The sequence below is a fragment of the Larus michahellis genome, chromosome 19, assembly GCF_964199755.1.
Source record: "Larus michahellis chromosome 19, bLarMic1.1, whole genome shotgun sequence".
Taxonomy (NCBI): Eukaryota; Metazoa; Chordata; class Aves; order Charadriiformes; family Laridae; genus Larus; species Larus michahellis.
The window spans coordinates 4,174,955-4,195,009 of NC_133914.1; the positions used below are offsets into that span (position 1 = coordinate 4,174,955).

Below are 20,055 nucleotides of genomic sequence, written 5' to 3' on the forward strand. Positions count from 1 at the left end.
TGAACCGGGCCCTTGCCAGCAGCTGTCTCCTCTCCCCAGCAACGAGGACAGAAGCGCTTGAGGTCTCCGAGTCTGTATTTTTCACCCCGTGTCCCTTCTGGCTCTGAGTCACGTCCCCAGGGAGCTCCTGCCCTCACCCAGGTGGAGGAGACCTCTGTCCCGGGCACCTCGGAGACGAGTGACCTGAGCCACGATGCAGCTCTGCGGCATGGACACTAACTGCTGCTGAAGCAGAGCTCATCGATACGATGAGCACCCCCCAGCCAACAGCAGGAGCGGGCTGGGCTTCCCCCTGAGCTGGAGCTGGTGAGGTCCAGCAGCCCCCAGTGCCCTGGAGGTGTGGGGGGCACAGCTTGGCCTGCACCTCCCTCCTCGAAACCCAGGGCCCTGGTGCTGCTTGTGGCCCATGGACACTAGAGGGCACTGGGCTCCCATCCTGGGAGCAGGATTGGGCCACTGGGGGCAAGGTGCCGGGGAGGGGGGCAGCTCCCCAACATGGGGGCTGTCAGGGTGTGGCCAGGCAAGGACAAGGACACCAACCACCCAGGCAGAGCTGGCCCAGATGAGGAGGGCCGTATCTTACACACGTACATAAATACAGTTCGGAGGGGGGGACCTGGTGGGGAGGGGGCTGTGCCGCTCTCCGGAGGGTCCCGCGCTGGTGCTGTCTGTGGGCGTCCTTCATGAGCCACATACGGGGCTCCCCGGGAGGGAGGTGGGGTGGTTCCCCCTCGTGATGGAGGGGGTGGTGGGCATCCTTCATGCCAGCAGCTGGGGCAGGGGGGTGTCTGGAGTAGGAGGCCTCCCGTCCCGGTGCAGGGATGCTGGCAGGGTCTCCCCATCCTGCCCCATGGCACGTCTGGGCACGAGGGCCACACGCCACCCCATCATAGCACCTGAATGTCCCAGATCTGCGTGGGTCTTTCCTCAGCCATGTCCCAAACAATGGCGTGGTCCCGGTCGTAGGCTCGGCCGCCTGTGGAACAAGCGGAGGGTTTCAGGAGGGCAGACCATGCTCCTGATGGCGGTGAAGGGGTGGGTGCCCCATCTCAAGGCCAAACATCCTGTTTTTGGGGGTCCCTGGGAAAGCAGCCCCTGTGCCAGCGCTGAGACCTCACCTTTTATATCAAGAATCATGTCCTCGAACATCTGGCTGTGGATCCGTCCCTGAGAATCGATGCTCCAGGTTTGACGCGGCATCCGAGTTTCGGACCATAGCACGGCTTTTGCGCCCTTCCCGGCTGGCCCGATGACCTGCAGGCTCATGTTGGGGGCCACCTGCAAGGAGCAGCGGTGGCCGGGTCAACCTGCTCCTCTCCATTGCCTCTGCCCGGCGCAAAGGCTTGGAGCTCAGAGGGGTTTCCCTGTAAACGTGGCTGGTTCTGGGGTGGGACATGGGATGAGCAGGAAAACCCCTCAGTGAGGGGTGGGGACGATTAGGGTGACAAAAACTCCTCAGGGAAGACAGGGATGCCTTCACATCTCCAAGGGAGACTTGGGGAGGAGAGAATCAGCCGATCTTTGGGGACGAGGCTGAGGTCAGATGCTGGGAAAGGCTGTTGTAAGCCCTAGAAGATCGCTGTGAGGTGGGGAGTGCCCCAGCAGGAGTCTTGCCGGGGGCTCCCCCGTCCCCTCCCCGACGCTGGCTGTCACACGCGAGCCCTGACCTGGTTTTTGATCAGCCCGTCCTCGTAGTACCAGACGGAGCTGCTCTGCTCGCTCAAGCTGGAGACGACCACCCGCCCCGCTTTCATGTCCTCCACGTCGTCGGGGACGGAGAGGTAGAGCTCCAGCTCCCTGCTCCTGATGCGGAAATAGATCCGCCTCTGGAAGGAGAGAAACCTTTTTTTACACCAAAAAGCCCTGCTGCCCGCACCTCCGGCCCCATACTCTGCGGCTGGCTGAGGAGGGGCCTCACCCAGCTTGTGGCTTTGGCAAGGGAGGACACTGGTCCCCTGGGGTGGCTGCCCGAGGGTTCTCCTTGTCCCCCCGCTGGCAGCCCTTGCCTCTCCGCAGGGTGACGGCTGTGGCCTGTCTCCCACAGCTGGCACCGGCGCAGCTCTCCCTGCCGGGATGCTGGGGTGTTTTGCAAGGCGCCTGCCCATGGGGAAGGTTTTGCCACCAAGGCAGCCACTCCCAGGGCGGGGGGACAGGGACCTGGGGGGGCTGGTGCCGGGCTGGCGGTGCCTTTCGTGGGCCGGAGCTGTCAGAGCGTTCTGCTCTTCCCCAGGCCGTGCCCCGCTGCCTCCCCAGCTCACCCAGAGCCGCCATCACGTCCTCCTCCTGGCCACGGGGACTTCAGCTCCATGTGAGCTGCCTGTGTTGGGGTTTTGGGGGTTCATCCCCCCGTCCCATCCTAGCGCTCACCTGGCGGATGGGGTAGAGGGACCCCACGTGCTGGAGCCCGCTATACGTCAGCCAGTTGGTGATTTCGGTGCAGTCCAACAGCCACTGGCGCCCGCGGAAGTCGCTGTGTTCGCATAGCACCCAGCTGCGGGGGACGGGACGGGATGGGACGGGCAGAGCATGGTTACCCCTGGGTGGGCAGACAGCAGCCCCCGGCCGGGGGAGAGCGGGGCTGGGGCTCACTTACATCCCGCCTTTGACGCGCACCGACAGCACGTGGTTGTTGAAACCCTCTGCCTGCAGACTCCGCACTTCGTTGTTCAGCTCGATCTCCTTCCCCTCGAAACACTCCAGCCCGTGCAGGAAGATGGAGGGCTCCGAGAAAAACTGCGGGACAGAGGAAGAGGAGTGAGGGGGACAAGCAGAAGGAGCGAGCACCCGTGGGGGCAGAAGGGCTCCAAGGCTGGAGAGCCAGTGCTGAGGGGAAAAAGGAGGTTCTTGGGAGGCTTCTGCCCCAGTGTTGGTGGCACTCACCACTGGAACCTTCTTCAAGGAGTGGATGGTGGTGGAGGAGAGGCAGCCCATGGCGCTCAGCGTGGGGTACTCGCCCTCGGACAGCACATGCTGGTCCCCGGCGAAGGCCTGCCCGTCGAACAGGATCCAGCTGGCAGGGAGGAGTGTGCCCAGGCTGACGCGGCCATTGTGGTGGGCTTCCATCCCTCTTGCAGCACCCTCGTCCTCCAACCCTCCCAGGGAGTCCCCATGGGCACCCCTAGGCTGCCAACCAGGCTGACATCCCTGTTCCCGTCCCCAGTTGGAGGCAACGAGGCCCCAGGACACCCTACCTGCCCCCGCGGACTCTGCAGGAGCGTGGGACGAAGGCAGCGGGCAGGGTGTCCTGGTCCTCCTCAAAGGCGATGTGGTCTCCCAAGAAGTCGGGCTCTGAGAAGAGCAGGATCTGGGGAGGGGAGCAAAGGAGCTCGGTGAGGGGGGCAAAGCATCACCACCCCCCCGCAAGGGGCCGCATCCCCCAGGGGGGCACGTCCCCCGCCCCATCTGCCACCCCTGACCTTGGAGACGAAGTGGAGGTTGCGTTCCCCAACCTGGAAGCAGACAGAGCAGGGCTGGTTGGTGTCTTCTCCCAGCCCGGCCCCCGCCAGCCCCGCGCGTGGTGGCACCAGAGGGTCCCGGGGGGGAAGGGGGGGGTGTCCGGCGCTCTCACCTGCAGGATGGGCTGCGCCGAGGCGATGCGGCAATCCGTGGCACCCCAGTCTTCGCAGTTGCGGTACACCCCCTTCTCCAGGATGTACTGCTCGCCCGAGAAGTTGGTGCCCTCGTAGGCCACCCACCTGCCAGGAAAACGTGGGTGCTGGCTCACCCCCCCACCCCCCCCCCATAATCCATCCCCCCTGCCCTCCCTCTTCTCCATCCCGGCACTCACACGCCGCTCAGCACGTGGATGGACTGGGTGACGGTGCCATAGCCGGCCAGCTGCGTGTCCGGCAGCGCCTCGCTCAGCTCCACGCTCGGGCCCTCCTCAAAGTCCATGGCCTCGAAGAGGACCAGCGCCGGGTCGGAGAAGTCCTGCGGGGAGAAGGACCCCCCCCAGAAACCCTCGGTCTGTGGCGGGGGGAAGGGGCTGCAAGCCGGGTGGTCTCCCCACACGCAGCCCCAGGGACCCCAGGGAGGGTGGGAGCTGCTCTGGGCACCCAGACCTCTGCATGTGATGAGTTTGGGGGATCTCAGGCTGTGTTTCCCTGTCTGTTGCAGGCAGGGAAAGCTCCCTTTGGCTGGGTCTCCCTCCCCACACTGGGTCTGTCCCCAGGCGATGCCACCACCCCTGCCCTCACCGTCCGTATCAGCCGTAAGGACACCAGCTCCTTGCTGTAGCCGCCCCACTGCCTCCAGTCCTGGTACTCCCCTTCCTCCAGCAGGTACTGGTGGCCACGGAAGCCTTCCTTCTCGTAGCCGACCCAGCTGTGGCACAGGCAGATGCAGTCAGTGAGGTCTCCAGAGGATTTCCACATGCCGGGACACGGGGACACCATCCATGGCACTCCAGTGCCACCTCTCCCCCACGCTGCTTGTGGCCATCCCGCAGCCCCGGGCAGCACCTCCAGGCCTTTTCCCAGGGGTGACTGTCACCTTCCCAGCCTGCTCCAGCCAGGATTGCCCACCCTGCGCCACTCACCAGCCACCCAGGACGTGGAGGGAGCCCACAGTGGGCAGTGCCGGCCTGGGCAGGCGCTTCAGGTCGTAGATGTCTCGGCTGATGGCAAAGCTGCGTCCCTGGAAACCCGCGGCCTCGTAGATCAGCACCTGGGGACAGGGTGGGGTGAGTGCTGTCCCATGGCCATCCCGGCCCCATGGCCTCTATGGGTGCTGGCCCAGCACTCACCTGCGGCTCGCCAGGTCTCTCCACGGCGGGGCAGCCCTGGAAGGAGAAGGAGCCCCAGTGAGGCTACAGTTGCAAGAGGAAGCAGCACGGGGACATCCAATTCCCCCCCTTTAAAGCCTGAGCTGGTGTTTGGGACATTTTCATTCAAGAACAAGCTCTTTAGGACTTTTTTTTCTTTGCTTTCTTTCACCACTAACCCACAGGAGCGCATTCCAGAGCCACGCTCGGCACATTTCCACACCGAGCTCTCTGTCTCACTGATGTGAACCGGGAACCGCCAGGAGATGCTCTCGCCTGTCGTGCCCAGGGCTGGGTATGGCCCCAGCATCCCAGTAACCGTGTTCCAGCACTCACCAGCCTGATGGGGTGCATGGAGCAGATGGATGGGTCCTTTGCTCCCCAAGCCTTTAAATTGGGGTACCCGCCCGGCTCCAAAACGTAGGGGTCATCATCGAAGAAAGGCTTGGAGTAAACCAGCCACCTGGGGAAGAGGGGGAAAGCATCACCCCCTGCTCCAGCCCGTGCTGGAGACCACCCGGCCCCACGGTCCCACTCACAGGCCCGAGTGGACGATGATGGAGGCGGCGGCGAGCGGCTGGCCCTGCGTGCGGGTGTCCTCGGCCGAGTCGGTGAAGGTCAGCCGGGCGCCTTCACCGTTCTCCTCCGCAAACAGGCTGATCTCCGGGGTGCGGTAATCCTGGCGCGGGGCAGAGCAGCGTTACTGGGGTCCGGCGCCCCCTGCTTGGAGGGTGCTGGGAGATGTGGGGGAGGAGCAGGAGGCTCGGGGGGGGTCCCTGCACTCACCCGCACCACCCTCTTGAAGGAGCCGATGCGGAAGGGCCGGCTGCCGCGGGGCTGCTCGCTCTGCCCGTACGCCGTCCAGGGGTTGTCGATCTCCACGTCCCCCTCGGCCAGGACACACTTGCGCCCGTGGAACCTCGGCTTCTCGTACATCACCCACCTGGGAGCGGGGTGGGAGCAAAGTTGGGGGGCGGAGGGGGGGGGGAAGAAATTCTGCTCTTACCCGCAGCCCCACAGCCATGGGGAGCCTCAGGGTGGGGTGGGGACATCCTGCCACCACCGCGATGCTGGATCGCAGCCACGGTAATTAGCACTGGTGGGATGGTCACTCCTGAACCCCAGGCTGGGACCCGGACGCCATGCCCGGCATGGGGAGTGCAGGGCTCCCGGCCAAGCCCTCCCTCCTCATCCTCACCGCGTGTCCTCGCCCCGCCGCCGTCCCCTACCCGCCTCGGATGACCCGGATGGAGATGGTGTGCGAGAGCTCCCAGGACGTGGCATCGGGGACGTCGCCCCAGATCTCCCGTTTCTGGCCCGCAAAACCGGCCTCGGAGAAGAGGATGATCTGGGAGGGGGTGACACAGCAGAGAGATGCTACCATATCGCACCGCCCCGTGCTGCAGCCAGCCCAGCACGGCCCCACCACACTCCCCGTACCTTGCCGGGTCTCGTGTTGATCTTCTCAAAGCCCTCCTTGTCCTCCTGCTGCAAACATCCAAAGGGACGGGCGCGTGAGGAGCACGGAGGGATGTCAGTCACTCCAGCCATCTCCTTGCAGCCCGAGGAAGCCGCAGCCACAGCCACAGCCTCACGTCTGGCGTCTGCCAATCCCTCCCGCCGCCCCGAGCAGCCACACCTCGAGCATTCCTGCACTGCTGGGGATCAGCCTCCCCGCCCCGGGACCCTCCCATCATCCGCGGTGGCACCCTCCCATCGCTTGACCTGGTACCCTTCCGTCACCCCTCCTGGTACCCTCCTGTCACCCAGGGTGGTACCCTCGCATCACCCACCCTAGTACCCTTCTATCACCCATGCCAATGCCCGCCATCACCTGCCCTGGTACCCTCCTGTCACTCCTCCCAGTACCCTCCCATCACCCTCCCATCACACCAGGGGCTTTCACCACATGGGAAGCACAAACCGTGTGCTGGGAAAGATGCTCCAGGGTTCAGACCCCACCACCTCCCCACACGCCCGGGAGGGCAGAACATCTCCCCAGGCGCCACGTTGCGGGATTTACTCACCAGGACATCAGTGGGGTACAGGGCCACGGTGTTCTCCAGCTCTCCAGTGACAGGAGGGATGCAGCCAGGACTTGGGGCTTCCAGCATGGCCACATCAGGGCCAGGGTGGTCACCAGGGCCCAGCCCATTGTTGTCCCCGGGGGTGGGCGAGCTCGTGCCCCTGCCGTCCCTGCCGGGCAGCTCGAGCAGGGCAGTGCCGGGGGAGACGAAGCGGCTGTAGAGCACGCTGTTGTCCAGGCGCGAGTAGGGCTTCCCCTCGTCAGCCGCGGCCACCCGGTGGTCCAAGAAGTGGGAGAGCAGCGCCATGCCCTTGAGGACGTTCCCTCGGAAGAGCACGCTCCGCTCGGCCAAGCCCCCGGCTACTGGTTTGGTCTTTTCCTCCGCTCCCACCTGCCCCGGCGTCCCTGGGAGCAAGCCCCCTTCCACCTGGCCATTGCCAGCCATGCTGTCCCCAGGCACCCCCCGGTGGGACCCCACCAGCGCCCGCTCTTCGGGGCTCAGGTAGGGGTTCTCGATCTCCACCTCCTCCTCGGGGGTCTCCTCCTGCCGCCCCACCGGGCCCCGCGCCAGCAGCTCTCGCAGGGCCTCGGGCAGGGAGACAGGGGCGCGGGGGGCCACGCGGTCCTCGTGGATGGGGGGCAGAGCGGCACAGCGGCCCAGTGATGACGGCCGGGGCTGGCGCGGGGTCTTGGGCGCCTTCCGCATCTCCGAGGGCTCCATGTTGCGTAGCGTGTCCACAAAGATCTCCATGTCCACCAGCAGCTCGGGGTCCTCCTCGGTCACATCTGGGGGGCTCTCGGCTGGTGGGTCGTGGGCTGGGGGCTCAGCGGGGGGCTCTGGTTTGCTCTCAGGGTCTTGGGCCGTGCTTTGGGGGTCCCCTGTCTTCTCACCCCCCTCCAACACAACCTCAGCCTTCGGAGATGCTGGTCCTTCGGATGAAGGCTCTGGACCATCGCTTGCCTCTGAGGAGGGGTTTTCGGGGGTGCCACCGGCTCCCGGGGGGCTCTCTGTCCTCGGTGGTGTGGCTGAAATGGTGCTGTCCCCGTCTGCTGCGCTTCCCTCTCCCGCACCAGCCAGATCAGCTTGGCCGCCAGCATCCTCCAAGGGACACTGAGGGGAGCTGGTTATACTGGTTTGTGAGTCCCCGGGACTGTCGCCGTCTCTTGGGGTTGCGTTTGCCGGCGTGGCTTCGGCTTGTGGCAAGCATTTCTCCCCAGGGGATCCCTCATCCAGGAGCCCGGCGGCCTCCTCGGTGCCAGGCGAGCTCTCGCTGCCCGCTGTGTCCCCAGCGGAGCCGCTGCCATCCTGCCCTTGGCTCTCCCGCTGCGGCGGGGCCATCGTGGCACCAGCAGCATCGTGCATCCCGTTTTGGGCTTCCCTTCCCTCTGCCAGCCCTGGCTCGGCACTGACTGCCTCCCTGCCCGTCCGCAGCACAGTGACGTGCCTGGCCCTGGGCAGGGCAGAGACGCAGCCGGGCTCAGCCCCGCATGGGACACCGGGACCCTCGCCGGGACCCCCCGCCGGGCGCTGGGCGGGTCGGGTGGGGAGGAGGGTGCCGTGCACGTAGCTCTCCCTGTGCACGGGCACCTCGCGGGGGGCAGCCACCGGCGGGGGGATGCCACCGCCGCCACTGCCGGCCACCACCTTCCCCCTCTCGTCCTGCCGCCGGGGCTTCTGCGCGGGGGAATACACCTGCGAGAAGATGGGGCCGTGCGCGGTGAAGTCCTTGAGGAGGTTGACGGAGGACGAGCGTTCCCGGTGGGTCAGGGTGGCGGGGCCGGCCGGCGTCTTCTCCACGATCTCCCTCTCCCAGGCCTGCAGCAGGAGGGAGACGCGGGAGGGACTCCCCTCCCGGCCCTGCGTGCTCCCCGCGTTCTCCAGCCGCCGCGACACCAGCGAGACCTTCTGGAAGCGGGACCTGCCCTCGGGACTCGGCGCACTCGGCACCGCTTGCTTCATGCTCAGCTCCGCGCTGGAGACGAAGCCCCTGGCCTTGGCACGCCGCACCGATGAATCCATGCTGGGGGGGCTGGGGACGGGGCTGCCGCGGCCCTGTAACACCCCACGCTGCTGGGCTCGGCCCCTGCGGCTGCTGCGCTGGGGCTGGCGGAGCTGCAGGGAGAGAAGGAGAGCTGAGCAGAAACCACCCTATGGGGACAAGCCCTGGACCCTGAAAACCAACCTGAGGGGACAAGCCAAACCCTAAAACCCCCTAGACCTTCCTTTGATCCTGCAGGACATGTTGGGGGGGGGGTCCTGTGAGCACAAGCGGTGGCTTTGGGGCTCTCTGCAATTCTGGGGGTGCTCGTGTGATCCCTCCTGGCACATGCAGGACATGGGGGGCACCGTGAGTCCCTCAGCCTGCCCGCCCCGATGCTTCTGCATCCAGCAGAGACGGCGGGGAGCTCCGCCACGCCGCCAAGGTGGGCTGCGGCAGAGCCCGGCGAGCCGGCACAGCGCGGGTGAGTGTGCAGGATCCGGCCGTGCCATGCCGTGCCCCGAGTCATGCCGTGCCCCGAGCTGCGGGATGAGTCAGGCGGGCGGCAGGGCTGCGCCGAGTCAGCAAACACAGCAAACAAACAAGCCCAAAAAGCAACAGGCAAGCTGCTCCGCGGGGGAAAAGGGCCTGGCTGGCACCAGGACCAGAGCTGGGATGGCCAGAGGGTTCACGGGGGGAGGTGAGGACCTGAGCATCATCTTCCCTTGCCCTTTCCCTCTTGCTGCTCAGCAAAGGTGGGATGGGCCCGTCCACCTCTGCAGCCCCATTGGCTTGAGAAAACGAGCTGCACTGATCACCTGGCGCTTGCACCCCGGTCCAAGTGGGTGCCCAGCGCTCAGCTCCCGCGCCCTTGTGTTCGGTGCTGCAAAACGGGCATCGCTGCGGTCCCCGGGGCGCAGGGCAGGACACAGGGCCACCCGCGCCGCCTTGGCTCGGGGGGATGCCGGCGGAGGCGTCGCTGTGCCGTGGCTGCGTCCCTGCCCCAGAAGGGTTTTATTGCTGGGTTTGGGAAGCAGCTGACGCAGCAGGTGCTGGGGAGGGAGCCGGGAGCGCGCTGGCATCTCAGCATCTCCCAATTAGAAGCTGCTCCGTGTCACTGCCTGGCTACGGGGACAACAGCAGGGATGGGGCTTTGGCTTCAGCCTTGGGGTCTCCCCGCAGGGGATGGGGACACCTCCCTGCAGTGCCCCCAGGGCTGGTTTCCCCAAGGGACACCTTGTGGGGGGGCCTCATCCTGCACCACCTGGGGATGGGCTCCCTCCGACGGCTGCAGGTTGGGCTTTACCAGTCCCTCAGGGGGGTCGGGGGAGGCCGGGGGCAGGCAGAGAAGTGCCGGGTGCAGGCAGCTGCCTGCCCCTTCCGCCAGCCCGCCACGCGCCCTCCGCGTCTGGCTCTCCCCGGCCCGGCAGGTCTTTCCGGTACAGATAGGAAGAGTTTGTGTCATTTTCCAGCAGGCGATGAGACCTCGTCTGGGACAGCCAGCACCGCTCGGGGCTGGGACCAGCCTGGGCGGGGTGCCACAGCTGCATGGGCAAAGCCACATCTGCGTGGGCAAAACCACATCTGCATGGATTGGCAAAGCCACAGCTGGATCCCCAGGGCCACAGCACCTGCTGGTGGAAGAGGGATGGGTGCACTGGGTGGTGCTGGGGACAAGACAGGGCTCAGAGCAAACGGCCAAGAGCAGGGTCAGGCTGGAGGGACCCCCATCCTGAGCTGCCCCGAGCCAGGGCTCTGCGGTGGCACACGGGGACCCCCACACTGGGGAAGCTCCTGCCAGGGGTGGCGATGCCAGGGCAGTGCAGTTTGGGCAGGGACGTGTCCCCTCTCTGCCCTGCAATGTTGCCGTCCCGCTGGAGCCGCCTGGCACCCGGGCTTGCTTCAGCGCTGGTTTCTCAAGCGCTTGCTGGCGGTGCCCAGCTCTGTCATGCCTGTGGCCCCGGGGTGGCACCGGGACAGGGACGCCGGCTCCACACGGCACTGGAGCACGGGGGGGGAGGCAGGAGCTGCTGACTCAGCATCACGGCTGCCTCTCGCCCGGAGCCGGATTTCCAAAGATCACCAGGTCTGTCTTTCCCATCCCACCCCTGCAGCTGGATCCGGCACCCAGTGCCATCCTGGGCCGCCCAGTGCCCCGCCGGCCCTGGAACGGGAGCTCACCCCAGAGCCCTGCTCTGCCCCACCACCTCGGTTTTTTGCTAAAATATTTCCTACTGCAATGGTGGGTCAAGGACATAAGGACGTGAGGACACGAGGACACAAGGATAAGACCCTGCAGCCTCCCAGCTGCTCCATCCCTGCCGGCCAGGACATGTCATGCTGGATCCCAGTGGTATTGCCACACCGGGGCACCCGGCTCGGCTAATTAATCCCCCCTGGCCAAGCCAAGCCAACCTACTCAGCTCGTTTACTGCCTCCTGTCATCCCAAAGGGTCTCCCAGCACCCAGCCCAGGTCTCCCAGCACCCGAGTAAAAGGCGCAAGGTGCCCGTTTAATATTCAGAAGAGACGAAGGGGCCGAGGGCAGCGGCTGCGGCTGCCTTTGAGCCGGTGACCACGGATTAAGCCGAGCCTCCAGCCACGTCGGGCTGAGCCCCGTCGCCGCGGGGTGAGAGCGGACCTGCCGCCTTCAGGAAAATCAAGGATTTGGTTTGGGCGGCTGCTGCGCAGGCTGGGGTTCATTACGAGGGCAGGGGAACCGCCGTCTCCCCCCGCCGCCCCCGCCTCCCCACCACCTCGCTGTGTCACTGGCAACCGCATACCTCGAAGGGAGGAAGGGGACAGGGGCGGCAGGGGAGCCCCGCTGTCCCCCCAGCCCAGGTCGCGAGGCCACCAGAGGTGGAGGAGCCCCAGCTCACTCCGGTGGCTCTGGGGACGCGCTTTGGTGGCAGGAGCTGGGGTATAAGCCCAGCAGCCCCCGAAATTCAGGGATTGAAGGTGAGAGGGGCAGAGCTCAGCCCCCACCTTCCAGCCTCGTCCCCCCTCCCTGGCCAGTGCCAATCCCAGGGGAGCAGGGACCCATCCCAGCACCCGCCAAGACGGGGCATGGGTCCAAGCACTGGGCAACCCCCACGTGTGGCAGCTGGGATGGGAGCCCTCCGGCTCCCAGCACCGTGAAGCCTCCCTCCCCACAAGCACCCGTGCAAGCTGGGCCAGCCCAGGTGGCACCGTGTGCCCCGGGGTGTCCCCCACCCTGCACCCCCGTGTACCTGCCGGCCGAGGGTCCCGCCGTGCCGCCCGGGTGGCGAGCGGGGTGCTGTGCCGAGCGGGGCTGGGGGTGCTGCTCCCTGCACGCCGCGGCTGGGCGGACCGGCAGAGTCACCCGCCGAGCACCCAGCCCTCGCTGAGCACCCAGCCCTGAGCACCCAGCCCTGGCGCAGCGGAGGTTTGGCATTCCTCAGGTGCTGACAGCCGGGGAGCCGGTCAGGCTGGTTCCCCTGCACCCAGCTCCTCCGTTTCCTCCGACTCAGCAGCGCCGGGAGGCAGCCCGGCCGGCCTGGGTGGCTCTGGGCCCCCCCGGACCCCTGCCCGAACACCCCCTCCCCGCCACCCAGCTCGGTGAGGGTGATGGTGACCTCAGAGGGCGTCTTGGTGACCAGTTTGTCACCGCAACTCCAGCCAGCCAGCTGGGCCATCGCGTCAGCCGGCCTTGGCCAGGCCATGGGGCTAGCTGGGTCCCAACACGCTGTGGCTGGGGGTCCCCAGGGCTGTGATCACACCCGGATTCATCGGCTACATGGGGGTCCCACATGGAGCCCCTCACCCTGAAGCGCCTCCCCAGGAGGCTTCCAGTGCTGGAAGGTCTCCCAGGTCTCGCAGAGCTGGGGTTCTCAAGGGGGTTTGCGCTGGCTTGGGGACGGAGCAAGTGTCACAGTAGCCCTGGGCCACCGTGGGAGACCTGACCCCGGGGCGTAGGGCCTTTTCCCAGCAAGGCTTGGAGTGACAGCAGAGCCAGCACCCGCCCTGTATCCTCGACCTGCCCTCCCGCTCCTCCCCAGCACCTGCGGGTGCCCCGCCATGGTACCAGCCTTGCCCTGGGGCCACCACTCCTGGCTACCCACCCAGCCCGGGAGCCTCCTCGGCCACCGCCAGCCCAGCACAAGTGGCCATAGTTCAGTGCTGGTTGGGGTGCCCGGGGCCACCCAGCTCTGGGTGCCACCACTCACATGCTGGGGAAACTGAGGCACAGCCGAGCTCCCTCCACACCTTGGCCAGCAGCGCCGGGATCCGGCCGGGGACGGGGAGCTGGTGGCTCAGCTGTGCTCCGCTCGCCACCGAGGTGGCTTTGCCGTCCTGGAGAAGCACCGGGTCATGCCGGCAGCTGGAGCAGGTCAGATGGACTCTGCCCCATCCCTCCCTGCCGCAGCCATCAGGACACGGTTGTGAAACCCCCCGGGAGGAGCCGCGCGCCAGTGAGGGGGCCGTGTCCCCAACCGCCCCTGCAGAAGGGTCTGTAAATGTCCCCTGTGCCAGTCCCCATTGGGGGCATCAGCTCTATTGACCCCCAGAACCACAGCGGGGGGAGCTCCAGGAGCCCTGGCCCAGGGGGCTGTGGTGGCAGGGCACCGAGCTGTGCTGTCCGAAAGCACCAGAGGAAGTGGCTCCATCCCATGTCCCCTTCCAAGGGACATCCACGGACATGTCCCAGGGACCCTCTCCCACCTCCCTGGGGAGCCGCACCAGGCTGGGTGGGCTGCAAAGGCAGAAATATTTATTGAATAAAATCTTGGGAGGGATGCCACTCACCGGCCCCAACCTTGACAGAGGCGAGGACAGCCAGGGCCATCGTGTCCTTCGGGTGTCAGCGAGATGCTCAGGGTGCCGACAGGATGCGGGGAGCAGCACCCAGAGGTATCAGAGATGGAAATATCCACCCTGGCATGGCACCCCCAGACAGAGCCCCAGGAGGGTTTGATCGTGGCACCAAGCTGGGGAAAGCAGTGACGGGCAGAGACGTGTCCCCACGGCGCCACGGTGGTGACACGCTGGGAGCCCGGGGTGTGCCTGAGATTGGAGGGGGCTGCGAAACGAAAGCTTTTTCCATAGAAAGCGGGGTTTGTCGTACCCCGGGTGCAGCCCTGGAGCAGTAATGCTGCGGCGGGGGGGGGGCACGGGCATGGCCTGGGACGTGGGGCTGGCCGGGGGGATGCCCTCCCCAAGAGCTGTGGGGACAGAGGGTCGCTGGATGCTTTGGGGGGACCCTCCTCTGTCCTTGTCCCCAAGGCTGGGGCAGCGTTTATGGAGCTGAGGGGTGCAGCGGATGATGGTGGTGGCTCCTCTTGGCTCTGAGGGTCCTTGGCTGGGGGGCCAGCCCCCACCCACGCAGCCCTCGGGGGCTGTCCCAGCTCAGATAGACTCCACCGAGGGACATGGCTGCTGCCTGGGGACACCATGGCGGGTCCCCACGTCCACCCCTGCCCACCCGGGCAGCCCCTTCCCCACCTCCCCCAGCATGAAGCCCTGCAGCAGCACCGTAGCCCGGCTGGGACGGCTCCCTCCTGCCTCCTCATCTTCCTCCTCCTGCCCTGGCCACCTGGCATCCAGGCTGGAGCACCCACTGGCCTGGCTGAGGCGGTCACAGGGGGCCAGGGGGACAGGAGGTGGGCGGCAGTGCTGGTGCAGGCGCCGGTGGAGCTGGAGGTGGATGCGCTGGGAGAAGCGGCCATGGCACTGGTGGCACTGGAAGGGCTTCTCGCCCGAGTGCAGCCGCAGGTGGGTCTTCAGGTTGCTGTTGCTGCTGAAGCTTTTGTGGCACGTCTGCGGGGGCGAGAGGATGGGGGGCTCAGGGTGGGTGCTGCACCCTGGTTTGGGACCCTCCCCCCCACCTTCCCGGCATCCATCGGGCACCTACCGGGCATTGGTGGGGCTTCTCGCCGGTGTGGACCAGGCGATGCTTCTGCAGATGTGCCAGCTGTGTGAAGCGCTTCTTGCAGACGGGGCAATGGAAGGGCCGCTCGCCGCTGTGCACCCGCAGGTGGACCTGCCGGGGGATGGGGGGCACAGAGCTATGGGGGGGGACACCCAGGGAACACATGAATTCAGGCTGCCCCGGCCCCCGCACCTCTTGGGAGCATCCCGCACCCCCAGGGGCACGGCTGGAGCACAGGGACCTAAATCCACCGCTCATCTCCAAGCGCTTCATGCACTCAGGGCACTTTGCTGGGGGGAAACTGAGGCATGGGGAGCCCTGCCCGCACAGCTGGGACGAGCCACCACCACCCCTTGTCCCCTAAGGGTGCAGGAGGGGTGTGCGCCAGGCTGGGGTCGGGGAGCATCCCGGGTACCTTGAGGTTGGAGAGCTGCCTGAAGCTCTTGGCACAGACGCTGCACTCGTACTTGCTCCTGCCAACGTCCTTCCCCAGCTTGGGTGGGGGTGGCTTGGCCACGCTGTGGCTGGGCACCTCCGGCTGCGGGACAGAGCAGGGCATCCCCCCCCGCGGCTGCAGGCACCCCCCTGCCCCACAGCCCGGGAAGGGGAAGGGCCCTCGGGGGAGAGGGAGAAATCCCACCCATGGCTTTGGCAGCCCAGGAGCGCCCTGGCCAGAGGGCAGGAGGGTCCCGCATGGCCACAGGCAGGGTGGCAGCTGGAGGAGGACACCTCTGCAGCCCTGCAAAGGTGACACCGGGGTCCCCATGTCAGCCAGCACGGGCTGCGGGGCCAGCAGAAGCGGGGAGCAGTGGGTGGCACAGGGAGGGAGGCAGGGCTGGGGCAGGAGGAGGGGGCACAGGCTGCCCAGGTGGACCCTCAGCTCCCTAGGCAGCGGGGGGGGCAGCAGGGTCCCCGCCAGCACCGGCTCCGCTTGGCCAAAGGGCTCCTTCCTCCAGCCCTCTGCGGCTCCCTGCAGCTCTTCGGCCTCGGCTCTCTCTTCCTCCTCCTCCGTGCTGCAGGTGGGGACACCTTCGGCGCAGAGCGGTCGCGCTGGCGAAGGGGCCATGTCAAGCCCCGCGGGGGTCCTGCAGCTGGCGGCCCTGGTGGCACGGGGGGCTGTGGGCAGGGGAGCAGCCCAGGGGTCAGTGGGAGGGACGGGGAGCTCGGGGACAAGGGGCTGGTGGGGGGGAGCCTGACAGAGGCAGGAGCAAAGCTGTGTCTGCAGGAGAGACAGGAGCACCCGCTGCCGGATTTGTGGAGCCAGGGGTGCAGGCAGCTGCGAGGGGAGGCAGGGGAGGGTCTGCTGCTGGGGTGGGGGGGTGTCTACTGAGACCCCAGCCCCTAGCCAGGAGCCCTTTGGGGGCAGCAGCCCCTGGGGACGAGGGGTGAGAAACCGGCCACATCCCAGGGAAGAGAGGGAAGAGGCAGAGGAGGGCAGGGAGGAAGAGCAGGAGGAGGAAGGAGCGCAGGAGAGCTGAAGCAGAGAGCACCATCCCCTTCCCAGCCTCACCGTCATGGAGCCACAGGGGCCGCCATGGTGGTGGGTGCTGGGTGGGCTCCTGGCTGCGCCCCATGGGGAGCTCAGGGTGGGCAGGCAGCGGCCACAGGCAGCAGAGGCAGACGCCGAGGCCGCTGGGGCAGAGCAGGAGGTCGGGGACCGTGGGACTGGGGTTCACGTAGCACATCCAGGCGCCGCGACAGGGGACGGGGGTGGGGAGGGGGGCCTGGGGGACCCTTCTGGCCAGGGAGACCTGCAGTGGGGGGGAAACAACGAGCTGGGACCTGGAGCAGAGTTGTGGGGCTGGACCCTGCAGGCACCAGTTCTCGGCGCAGAGGTTCGGGGTGGTGGAAAGGGCAGAGGCGGGAGGGGTGCCCACGCATGGGGACATCCCCGGGGGACACGGCAGCGCGGTGGCTCCTACCTGCTCCGCTCTGGTGCTGCGGCCGCCGATGAGCCCCGGTCGCGGCTGCGTTATGGTTCGGTGGCTGCTGGGAGCGTGAACAGGAAACCTGCGGGTTCGGGGGCCTTTGCTAAATTTGGAGAGGCGAGGTGAAGCCTCTTTGCAGGGAGGAAGAGGAGGAGGTGGGACCGGGTTGTGTCTGATAGACACGGCCCCATGGCCAGGGACTTGGCCCCCTTGCCAGGACACGGCCCAGCACTGGGAGCCACCACTAGTGACACCACGAGAGGGTCCCCCCCCGGAGCAGAAAACCCCCAGGAATGCAGAGGGAGGTCACCGTGTCCCCACCATGCTGAGGGCACTGGGGGCACTGGGAGCTCTGCAGGATGGGATGGGGACACAACAGGGCGCCAAGCCCCGCACATTTGGGCTTTCCTGCCCCAGCAAAGGGTGGCATACATGCCACTGCTGCCCACCATGGGGACAGCGGGACCTCAGCCACCTGCCAGCCAATGCCACCGGCCCTGGCAGCACGGGGAGCCCGAAAGGAAGTGCCAGGAGCGGCAGCAGCCTCGGCTGGGGCCGGCCAACAGCCTGAGACCACATGAATGGCTCCCCTTAAACAGGGTGTTAACTCTGATACCTACTGGTGGCTAACACGGTCACCGCTTTGAAGAGAAGCGCTCGGTGAGCGCACACAGCAGCTCCCAGCTGTGACGGCAGCCCCAGCCCCACGTTCCCAAGTGGGGTCCCTGACCCACGGGGGCTGCCCTACTTCAGTGACAGTGGGAAGGGGACGTGTCCCACACCCATTCCAGTACCTCCCAAAATGCTGCCCCACTGGGGAAGACCAGAAGAAGCTGATTTCTCCTTCTCTGTGGGTTACACCGGAGCCTCTGGCCCCGCTCCAGCGCCCTTCGCAGGGAACACGGTGGCTTGAGGAACCACGTGCAAAACACAACCAGGTGGGGAGTAGCAGGGGAAGGTTTGGGGGCAGAAACCTCCTTTCACACCCGTTTGCTTCGGGAGGGGAGGTTCCTGTGTGGGGTCCCAGAGAAGGGGAATGCAGCAGCTCCTGCCCAGCCACCCCAGAGCCACGGCCCTGCCTCCGCGGTGGTACCGGTGGGTACCAACTGAATCGCCTCAGGAACAGCCCCAGAGACAGAGGGGACACAGAGGGGTCCCCAGCAATCCCGGGGAGCCCAAGGGTGGCTGAACACCCACACGGGGCCCAGCATCCCATCCTCCTGGCCCCCCACAGGAGCAGGATCCGTCCCTCGCATCCCTCCAAGCGCTGTGGGCTCCTGTGAGGGGCAGCGATGGGGGGGTTCTGGGAGCCCTGGGGCCAGCTGCAGTGTGTGAGTGAGTGTATATGTGTGTGTGTGTGGGTGGGTGTGTGTGTGCATGCGTGTGTAAGCATGTGCAAGCCTGTGTACGTGCCAAACCAGCCGAACCAGCTGGCCATGGCTCTGTGGGAAAACGGGAGCTCCCTGCCGCATCCCCCGGCATAGCCGGGGCTGGCTGGGGAGGATTTAGTCAGCACTGGGGAGGGTCCTCCCTGCGGCAAACCAGTTCCCCCAGCCACTGGGGGAACTGGAGGGACACTGGGGCAAGCCTGGGCCTTGAGTCACTGTGTGCAAAGGGAGGGACGAGGTACAGGGCAGGCATATAGGTGACAGCAAGAAGGGGAAGGGAAAGGAAAAGTCGGAGGAGGCTGAGAGATATCAAGACACAGGACCAAAATAGCACCAGGGTTCAGTGGGGGCGGAGGGCGGGGGCAAGGCAGAGCTGGCATGGGGACAAGTGTCCTGGGACCTCAGAGCACGCCAGTCCCCTGGGGAAAGCCTCTGGGGGGCTGCAGAGCCTGGAGGGAATGGCGGGGTGCCCGAGGCAGGGATGGCAGGGTGCTGGGGGGGGGTGGCAGCGTGCTCAGGAGGGCGGCAGGATGCCCAAGGGATGGATGTCAGGATACTGGGGGGATGGCAGGGTGCCCAAGGCAGGGATCGCAGGGTGCTGGGGGGGGGTGGCAGCGTGCTCAGGAGGGCGGCAGGATGCCCACGGGATGGATGTCAGCCTGCTGGGGGGATGATTGGGTGTCCAGGGGGCAGTTTTGCAGGTCTTTGGGTGTGTTACAAGCACTCAGGTGATGGTTAGCAGCTGGGCAGGAGGGAGGAGGAAGGGGAGTGCCGGGTGCTGGGGACTGGGGACGGGGATATTGAGGCAGCGAGCGCTCGGGGACTGCAGTGAGATGTCACCACTTCCTCCCTGCCAGCACTTCAAAGAGGCAGCGGACGCCACCATCACCCCTGCCTGCACCCTGAGCTCGCAGCACCCACTCGGTGCTGCTCGACGCCCGAGCATCCACCCCTACAAAATGTCACACCTTCCCTGCTGCCCGTGATGGCTCAAGATAAGCGTCGCCGGTGGCAGCAGCTCATCAGCACACAGCCGGAACTGAGACCTGACACTCTCATGCTATGTGTGACCTGCGCTATCCCCCCCCACCTTGACCCCTCCAGCTCCCAGGCATGTTGCTGGCATCCCGGCAGCAGCATCCAACATCAGTCCCTGGACCATCCATGGAGCTGGGATTCCTGGCCGTGTGGGGTAATGGTGGCATCCCTGTCCCCAGGAGCTGGGACTCAGACCCCCCCAAACCCCACCGTGCTCGCCCTTAGCCTGCGGTTGCTCTCAGTGTGGGGGCAGCCCTGGCAGCGGGTGCTTTTCGGAAATGCTCCCCAGCCCTTCCTGGCCCTTTCTCACTCTGTTCAAGTTGGGTTTTCCTGGAAGGACCTGAGAGCTTAAAACAACCCCGGGGCGTTGACAAGAAACAGCTTTGGGACTGGCCGCCCAGCTGGCATCCAGCGGGGAGAGCCGGGGCTTGCCGAGGTGCACTGAGTGCATCAGGTCTCTGCAGTGGCACGCGGGGATGGGGATGCTCCAGGGAGAGGCCTTTGCCCGTATGCCCAGGGCTCTCGGGGCACCCGCGGTGGCAGGGACAGAGCCACCCCAGTCCCTGGGCTCCCCCAGGTTACACTGAGCTGGGAACCGTCCCTAAGAAGGGGGCTGGTGTGGCGCGTCTCTCTATGGGTGGTCTCAAAGCACCCGAAAGCTCCTGGGCGTGAAGCCCATTTTATGAGTAGGGAAACTGAGGCACAGCAGGAGCAGGGACATGAGACAGGTCCGTCTGGGCTGACCCAGACCCACGTCACCTCCCCAGGCTGTATTTTTGGTGGGAGGGTTGAACCCTGTGCCCATTTGCACCCATGGGCATACAGGGCCGTATCGCCTGCAGGCAGGGCTCCCCCCCAGGGTGAACACTGGGTGCCCCCACCCTGTCGCCATGGGACAGGCACCTGGAGGGTGCTGCTCCAGCCACACCTGCAACGAGTTTCTGGGTCTCAGCACTGGGGAAGGGGCTGAGGGCAGGGCGGTGTTGGCTGCAGCTGCCGGCATTTGGAGGTGATGGGCTGTGGATGTGCCAGCCTTTGTGTGCGG

At 66.4% G+C, this 20,055-nt stretch overlaps 2 protein-coding genes across 2 annotated transcripts; both read right to left on the minus strand.

Moving 5' to 3' along the window:
• Positions 1 to 867: 867 nt before the first annotated feature.
• CRYBG2 (crystallin beta-gamma domain containing 2) lies at positions 868 to 8,808 on the minus strand. The gene is made up of 19 exons (XM_074562826.1): positions 6,790 to 8,808; positions 6,203 to 6,250; positions 5,992 to 6,110; positions 5,549 to 5,705; positions 5,302 to 5,441; positions 5,099 to 5,225; positions 4,745 to 4,780; positions 4,538 to 4,665; positions 4,197 to 4,323; positions 3,788 to 3,930; positions 3,569 to 3,695; positions 3,417 to 3,449; positions 3,192 to 3,304; positions 2,881 to 3,010; positions 2,594 to 2,733; positions 2,368 to 2,491; positions 1,668 to 1,826; positions 1,119 to 1,278; positions 868 to 976 (listed from the first exon to the last, which is right to left on the minus strand). Exons 1-19 carry the CDS (start codon positions 8,806 to 8,808, stop codon positions 888 to 890), a joined length of 4,119 nt encoding a protein of 1,372 aa, XP_074418927.1. The 3' UTR covers positions 868 to 887.
• A 4,669-nt stretch (positions 8,809 to 13,477) lies between these two features.
• Positions 13,478 to 17,036, minus strand: ZNF683 (zinc finger protein 683). The gene is made up of 6 exons (XM_074562753.1): positions 17,017 to 17,036; positions 16,579 to 16,828; positions 16,167 to 16,407; positions 15,072 to 15,772; positions 14,639 to 14,767; positions 13,478 to 14,544 (listed from the first exon to the last, which is right to left on the minus strand). The coding sequence occupies exons 1-6, from the start codon at positions 17,034 to 17,036 to the stop codon at positions 14,134 to 14,136; spliced, it is 1,752 nt and encodes a 583-aa protein (XP_074418854.1). The 3' UTR covers positions 13,478 to 14,133.
• Between the last annotated feature and the right edge of the window lie 3,019 nt (positions 17,037 to 20,055).

Coding starts and splice junctions, on each gene's coding strand:
- CRYBG2 (XM_074562826.1), bottom strand. CDS start 8,808: ATGGATTCATCGGTGCGGCGTGCCAAGGCCAGGGGCTTCGTCTCCAGC. Junction 4,781..5,098: donor CCATGCACCCCATCAGGCTG/GTGAGTGCTGGA, acceptor TTCTCCTTCCAG/GGCTGCCCCGCCGTGGAGAG. Junction 3,011..3,191: donor TGCAGAGTCCGCGGGGGCAG/GTAGGGTGTCCT, acceptor CCTCCCTGCCAG/CTGGATCCTGTTCGACGGGC.
- ZNF683 (XM_074562753.1), bottom strand. CDS start 17,036: ATGGTGGGCAGCAGTGGCAT. Junction 15,773..16,166: donor GCCCCTGTGGCTCCATGACG/GTGAGGCTGGGA, acceptor CCCTGCCCACAG/CCCCCCGTGCCACCAGGGCC. Junction 14,768..15,071: donor GGCAGCTCTCCAACCTCAAG/GTACCCGGGATG, acceptor ATCCCCCGGCAG/GTCCACCTGCGGGTGCACAG.